Below are 8,335 nucleotides of genomic sequence, written 5' to 3'. Positions count from 1 at the left end.
AGAAGTGTCCTGATATTTTTTAACTGTTCAAAATAGTGCTGTGAACCATGAGTTTTGTATCCACTAATACTATCTTTAATGGATGAAGCAGAAAACAAGTCATTCTAAGGCAAAGGAAAACGAAGAGAATTTGTTACTAGCAGAGGTATGCTGAGAGAATACTTAGAGTAGGTGCTTAAAGCAGAAAAGAAATGATAAAGGAAGACTTCTGGGGGCATCAGAAAGAAAGTGTAGTAGAAAGAACATACATATGCGACATATAATAAGCTCATGAGTTGGAGAAATCACATCACATGATTAAAACAAAAAATCATAAAAGCATCTGATAATCTAGGCAATTTTGTTTAACAGTAGGAAAAGTAAAGGGACCTAAATTGGAGTGAGGTTTCCACATTTCAGTGGAAATGATGAAGCTTCTATCAGTAGACTGTGGTAAGTCACATATGTATATTGTAAATCCCAGATCAACCAATGAGAAAACTTTACAAAGCAAAACACTCAAAAATACTATAAAAAAATCAAGATGTAATCCTGTAGTGTTTAAAGTAAGGCATAGAAAGGCAAGAAAGGAGGAACAGTTGAATGAGATATACAGAAAACAAAAGAAAAAAAAATAAATTGGTAGACATAAACACTAGCATATCAATACTTACCAAAATTTAAATTGACTGTTAATTAAAATAGATTAGCAGTATCTGGAAGACACACAACTAAGCATACAACGTTTATATGAAAATCACTTCAATTTCGATAATATAGGTAAATTAAATGTAAAAAGAATGGAAAATGTCATATCATGCAAACATTAATTAAAAACCAGTTGTAGCTGTTTTAATTACATAAAGTAGACTTCATCACAGAGAAAGTTAGCAGAGATCAAAATAAAGCATACATAACAATAAAAGAATCAATCCTCCAGGAGGAGTCTTTTTTGATCCCTCCAATCCACCCCTCCTGTAAGTATGGATCTTGATCTTTCTCTGCCTTCCAGAGACCTCTGTTCCTACCTCTGCCAGAGCAAGCACCACACTATTTTGGTTTTTATATTTTTGTATAACTGACCCTAAAAGATTGTAGGTGCTTTAGAGAGCCTAATGCATCTCTATATCCTCAGAGTCCAGTACAGTACCTGGTGCCCAGCAGGTGCTCAGTCAATAATTGCCTTTGACTGAAATTCAGGCCAGTAAAGGCTGTTTTGATAGGGTCAAAGGAAGGGTCTCTACACATATTCAACAAGTGGCCAATCAGGCTGATGCAATGAGGCTGCTCTGCTCGGTAACTTACTAGGAAACGAGGGCAGTGGGCACGCGCTTGAAAGGCTGCAGGCGCCATGGGGCAGAGTGAGAAACGGCGCAAACACCCAGCAGCTGCAGGGGCAAAAACGGCCCGGGGATCCCGCCGAAGCCTGCGCAGCCATCGCGGTCATGGGCGCGCGGCGCCCCCCTTTCCAAGTCCGCGGGGGAGCCACGCGGCGGGGAGGAAGCCGGCGGCCGCCCGCGGGATTCCGCAAGGTTGCGGGCGGAAGCGCTGGTGGCGGCGAGCCCGGGAGGCAGCCTCCGGAGGCCCGCTACCAGCCCCGAAGCCGCCGGCGCCCGCCGCGTCCCCGGGCGAGATGGACCTGGGCGCTCAGCGGGAACGCTGGGAGACGTTCAGGAAGCGGCGGGGCCTCAGCTGCGAGGGCGCCGCCAAGTTCCTGCTGGACACCTTCGAGTACCCGGGCCTGGTGTACCACACCGGCGGCTGCCACTGCGGCGCGGTCCGCTTCGGCCGTCTGGGCCCCCGCAGACCTGCGCGTGGTGGATTGCAGCTGCAGGCTGTGCAGGAAGAAGCAGCACCGGCACTTCCTCGTCCCGGCCTCGCGCTTCACTCTCCTGCTGGGCGCCGAGAGCATCGTCACGTACCGATCCCACACGCACCCGGCGCTGCACAGCTTCTGCAGCAGGTGCGGGGTGCAGAGTTCCACGCGTCTGTCTCTGACCCCGGGGTTTACGGCGTCGCCCCGCACTGCCTGGACGCGGGCACCGTGCGCAGTGTGGTCATCGAGGAGGTCGACGGTGGCAACTGGGGGGAGGAGGCCACGAAGGAGCTCAAGGCCATCCAGAACGCGTCTCCCGAGTGAGCCCCTGCCTCTCCTGTAGAGGAGCATTGACTGGGGCCGCCACCCGCCTGAAACGTGCCCGGTGCCCTTCGAGGGGGCCACCTCAGTGCTTGTGAAGGAATTACTGTATGAAAGAGGTCGTTTCTGGACTGGGGAACCCGTGATGTCGCGCCAAGCTTCCACCCCTTCCCTCTCAGTGTGTTTCAACGGGCTTGCTTATAATCAAAAAACTGAGCACACATGTGTCTGTGAACAGCCCTAATCTTCCAATCCAGTCAGCAAGCAGTGTCTCTACCTTTGCAGGTCGCCTTGCATAACACTCAGTTGTATGATTCTTCCTACAGTTTTCACAGATCATTTTCAGATTATTCATATGTACTGTACCGTTATGGTGCTATTGTGAGCAAGATTGTTTAATGGTCGCATCTGGCATGTGAGACCACTCACTATATCTAAACACTTTTGTAGACCTTTACGAGGACGTTTTCCTGTTGATTATCTGTGTGCGTGTGTGTGTGTTAGGTACGCACTCACGTTTTCGCTACTTAGAGATGTGCGTTATTTTCGGTCACAGTGTTTATTTAATGTATTTGTATATAGTAGGTTTAAGGTTCATTAGTGTTACATACCTCATTGCACCTATGTTTTCAAATGATGTTGCCATTTTGCTTGGTTTTGTTTTAGAAACTGCCTCTGGGAAGGGGGATGGGGAGACACTATGTATGCCTTCTTTGGTGTTTTGAAATTCCTGTCTTGTACGTGTGTTAAGTATTGAGAATTTAGTAATACTTTTTAAAATGAGATTATGTTGTTTGATTTATATTTGCAGCAGGGCTTGTCTAGGAGAAGCGTTGGCTGTTGAAGGTATTTGGTCTTATTTTTTGAGAAGATGGTGGTGCCTTTTGTTTCTGTAGTGGCCAAAAATTCTCCAGATCCCCTAAATTTTTGAGAAGGAAAATAGTAGAGTGTTACAGATTCAACCTCCTGGAAAGACTATGTTTGAATCCACTGCTACCTAATACATAGATAACATGTGGAGTTGCTTAAGGTCTGTATTCCTGAATTTTATCTTCTGTAATTAACGCTAACAGCTAACAGATATGTCATTTTCAGGGTTAGCATAGTACTTTGTGCTTATTAAGTCAGTGAATGCTTGTTTTCTCTTTTCCATTGACTTTAAATCTCAAAATGTCCTCCTATCAAGTCACCCCATAATATAGGAGCATCTTCAGATAGCTGAGATTTAGCCATGGTAGGTATACCATCTCACACTGGCTCAATGTTTAAGATCAGAAGACAGTATGATACTAGGGAAAGTAATTAGGATAGAAATATATGAAAATCATACACCCAGAAAGAAATCAACAGGAGATAAAGTGGAGGGCAACAGTGAGGTACTCAGAAAAATTGAGAGGAAATAAGGATTTTCTCTAAGTGTGAGACACAAAATCAAATCAGAGATATACAAATTTTATTGAAGGAATAAGACTGATATATACAGTGTAATTGCATGTATAAATGATTTAAAAGACAGGTGATAGTAAACTATATTTTTAGGGTCTATATATGGTGGAAGAAAACTATAAAGGAATGCAAGGAAATAATTAAGCAAGGATCAGATTAGGCCTTAATTCTACAGAGGAGGGATGGCTTTGTGATTTAAGTGGGAAACATGTTATGTGTTCCTGTTACTTTGGTATAAAACAAACTGCTCCAGACTTAGTCCATAAAATAATAACCATTTTATTATATGCATGGAGTATCAGAGTAAGAAATTCTGAAAAAGCACACAGTGGATATGACTTGTTTCACATGATGTCTGTCGCCTCAGTGTGAAAAAAAAACTGAATGGCTGGGGGCTGGAGCCATCTGAAGACTCAATTATTTGCATGACTGGCACAGGTATTGAGAAGTCTGGAAGACTAAAATTGACAAGTAGAGTGCCTACATGTTACCTCACTGTGTGATTTGGTTTCCTCACAACATGGCAGGCCTCGCAGTACTCAGGCTTCATACCTCATGACTCAGGTTCCAAACAAGAGTGTTTCTGTAAGCAACATGGTAGTGGTATCACTTTTATGACCAAGGCTCAGAAGTCATGTCACATTACTTCTGTAATGCTCTGTTAATTATAGTGAGTCACAAGCCCTTCCAGAGTCAACTAAGGGCATAGACTTCATTTCATATTGGGGAAGATAGCAACTTTTATAAAAGCATGAGAGATGGGAGATATTGTTGTGGTCATCTTTGGTAAATACAGTCTCTTTTTTTTTCATGTTTCAAGTTTTTTTTTTTTTTTTAATTCTGGTCTTCATGAGGTCCCAATAGTTCATTTTTTCTTTTAATTCCCTTGCATAAAACATGAATAGACACTTCTCTAAAGAAGACATCCAGATGGCCAACAGGCACATGAAAAGATGCTCAATGTCGCTCCTCATCAGGGAAATACAAATCAAAACCACACTCAGATACCACCTCATGCCAGTCAGAGTGGCTAAAATGAACAAATCAGGAGACTATAGATGTTGGAGAGGATGTGGAGAAATGGGAACCCTCTTGCACTGTTGGTGGGAATGCAAACTGGTGCAGCTGCTCTGGAAAACAGTTTGGAGGTTCCTCAAAAATTAAAAATAGATCTACCCTATGACCCAGCCATCGTACTGCTAGGAATTTACCCAAGGGATACAGGAGTACTGATGCATAGGGTCACTTGTACCCCAATGTTTATAGCAGCACTTTCAACAATAGCCAAACTATGTAAAGAGACTAAATGCCCATCAACTGATGAATGCATAAAGAAATTGTGGTTTATATACACAATGGAATACTACTTGGCAATGAGAAAGAATGAAATATGGCCTTTTGTAGCAACGTGGATGGAACTGGAGAGTGTTATACTATGTGAAATAAGTCATACAGAGAAAGACCGATACCATCTGTTTTTACTCTTATGTGGATCCTGAGAAACTTAACAGAAGACCATGGGGGAGGGGAAGGGGAAAAAAGTTACAGAGAAGGAAGGAGGCAAACCATAAGAGACTCTTAATAACCGAGAACAAGCTGAGGGTTGATGGGGGGTGGGAGGGAGGGGAAAGTGGGTGATGGGCATTGAGGAGGGCACCTGTTGGGATGAGCACTGGGTGTTGTATGGAAACCAATTTGACAATAAATTTCATATTAAAAAAATTCTGGTTATTTAACATATAATGTAATATTGGTTTCAAAAGTAGAATTCACTTACATGTAACACCCAGTGCTCATCACAAGTGAGCACTCCTTAATACCCATCACTCATTTAGTCCATCTCCCACCCAACACCCCTCTAGCAGCCCTCAGTTTGTTCTCTATAGTTAAGAATCTCTTATGGTTTACCCTCCCTCTCTTTTTTTTCCTTCCCCTATGTTCATCTGTTCCTTAAATTCCATACATGAGTGAAATCATATAGTATTTATCTCTCTCTAACTGATTTATTTTGCTTATCATAATACACTCTAGCTCCATTTACATCATTGCAAATGGTAAGGTTTCATTCTTTTTCATGGCTGAATAATATTCCTGTGTGTGTGTGTGTGTGTGTGTGTGTGTGTGTGTATACTTTATCCATCTATCACATCTGGACACTTGGACTCTCTCCATAATTTGGGTATTTGGGTATTATTTATAATATTGATAATACTGCTATAAACATTGGGGTGCGTGGGTACCTTCAAATAGGTATTTTTGTATCCTTTGGGAAAATGGAGTCTTTCCACAGTGAGCTTTTAGGTAGCTGTTTATGCTTCATTCAGATGTTTATATTTATTTAATAGTTCAAGTATTGTTTATGTTCAATTAGTGTATGACTTAATTCACAATATAAAAAGGATGATTCTGACTCCTATCTTGGAGCAAGCTCAAAACCAAGCTAAATGCACTACTGGAGGAATAGAGACAAGAGAGACTATGACAGCCAGGAGGAGGCTGGTTGTTTACTCCCAGAGCAAAACTTGGAAATGTCCATCCAAGCACAGTCCAAGTCCAATGAAGTCCAGAAGATCATAACTATTTCTGATCCCACTGGAAAAGTTTAACCTATTGCTACTTGGACATATTTGACTTCTTTGACACAATGTAACTGAATGTCTTTTCCTCTGTCCTTTCTAAACTTTCATTCCACAGATATTTACTGAGTGTTTACCATGTGCTAGACAGTAAGTTGGAAGGACTTAAGGCTATGGGGGAAAAAGATGGATAAAGATGTTCAAGTGCCAATGCTTAGGGTAGATATGAAACAGAGTCTTCTAGCTTAGAAGATCCATTCCTCTTTTTCCACAAAGAAAAGTATTTATACAACATACACAAAAGGAAATGGGAAGGAAATCAAAGTGTGTCACCAAGAAAAAGTGAATTAAACATAATGGCAGTAATAGTGGAAATGAGAGACCAAAATTGCTAAAAGACATTCAAAAAGCAATTAACAAAATGACAATTCTAAGTCCCCTATCATTAATTCTTAAAATGTTAATGGATCAAGTATGCCAGTCAAAAGATACAGACTGGTAGAATGGATTAAAAAAATGGGATTCAACTATATGCTGTCTACAAGAGACTCACTTCAGATCTAAGGACATCCACAGGTATAAAATGAAACTATTGAAAAAGATATTCCATGAAAATAATAAATAAAAGAGAGCAGGAGAGGCTATATTAATATCAGAGAAAATAGACACTATGTGAGACAGGAAACCATCGAAATCCTGCAGGAGAAAAACAGGCAGCAACCAACTTCTTACTTGACATGTCCCAGAAGGCAAGAGAAATAAAAGCAAAAATGAACTATTGGGACCTCATCAAGATAGAAAGCTTCTGCACAGCAAAGGAAACAATCAACAAAACTAAAAGATAGACTACAAAATGGGAGAAGATATTTGCAAATGACATATCGGATAAAGGGTTAATATCCAAAATCTATAAAGAACTTATCAAACTCAACACCCTAAAACCAAATAATCCAGTTAAGAAATGGGCAGAAGACACAAATAGACATTTTTCCAAAGAAGATATCCTGATAGCTAACAAACACAATGAAAGATGCTCAACATCACTCATCATCAGGGAAATGCAAATCAAAACTACAATGACATACCACCTCAAAACCTGTCAGAATGGCTACATTTAACAACACAGGAAACAACATATATTGGTGGGGATGCAAAGAAAGGGGAACTCTCTTACACTGTTGGTGGGAATGCAAACTGGTGCAGCCACTGTGGAAAACAGTATGGAGTTTCCTCAAAAAGTCAAAAATAGACTATCCTATACCCAGCAGTTGCACTAGTAGGTATTTACCCAAAGGATATGAAAATGACTTGAAGTGATACATGCCCCCAATGTTTATACCAGCATTACCAACAATAGCCAAATTATGGATAGAGCCCAAATGTCCATCGACTGATGAATGGATAAAGAAGAAGTGATACACACACACACATACACACACACACACACACACACACACACATACACACACACATTATGGTAAGCAAAATAAGTCAGTCAGAGAAAGACAACTACCATATGATTTCACTCACATGTGGAATTTAAGAGACAAACCAGATGAACATAGAGAAGAAAAAAGAGAGTTGCAAACCATAAAAGAGACTTAACTATAGAGAACAAACTGAGGGTTGCTGGAAGGTAGGTGTGCAGGGGGATTGGCTAAATGGGTGATAGGTGTTAAGGAGGGCACTTGTTGTGATGAGCATTGGGTGTTATATGTAAGTTATGAATCACTAAATACTACTACTGAAACTAATATTACACTATGTTAACTAACTAGAAATTAAATGAACAGTTTAAACTGTAAAAAAATTAAAAATAGAAATACCATATGATCCAATAATTCCACTACTGGGTATTTACCCAAAGAATACAAAAATAATTCAAAAGATAATATGCACCCTATGTTTATTGCAGCATCATTACAATAGCCAAATATTGAAGCGACCTAAGTTCTATCAATAGATGAATGGATAAGGAATATGTTGTGCAAACACACACACACACAAAACCACACACAGACTGGAATATCAGACAGCCAGAAAAAAGATGGTATTGTGCCATTTGCAATAACATGCAAGTACCTAGAGCGCATTATGCTAAGCAAAATAAGTCGGACTGAGAAATACAAAGACCATATGATTTCACTTATATGTGGAATCTATAAAACCAAATGAATAAAATAAAAAGCAGAATCAG

At 40.6% G+C, this 8,335-nt stretch overlaps 1 protein-coding gene across 1 annotated transcript; it reads left to right on the top strand.

The window, feature by feature from the left end:
• The first annotated feature begins 404 nt into the window (after positions 1-404).
• LOC115506773 (centromere protein V-like protein 1) lies at positions 405-2,134 on the top strand. Its single transcript, XM_036064357.1, is given in 5 exon segments — positions 405-432; positions 1,288-1,455; positions 1,458-1,765; positions 1,767-1,953; positions 1,956-2,134. Coding segments are annotated over 5 exon segments (855 nt in total). The 3' UTR covers positions 2,120-2,134.
• The last annotated feature ends 6,201 nt before the right edge of the window (positions 2,135-8,335 follow it).

The sequence above is a fragment of the Lynx canadensis genome, chromosome X (genome assembly GCF_007474595.2).
Source record: "Lynx canadensis isolate LIC74 chromosome X, mLynCan4.pri.v2, whole genome shotgun sequence".
NCBI classification, from domain to species: Eukaryota; Metazoa; Chordata; class Mammalia; order Carnivora; family Felidae; genus Lynx; species Lynx canadensis.
Note: the sequence above shows the minus strand (reverse complement) of the source record. Positions and strands in the feature narration are given on the sequence as shown.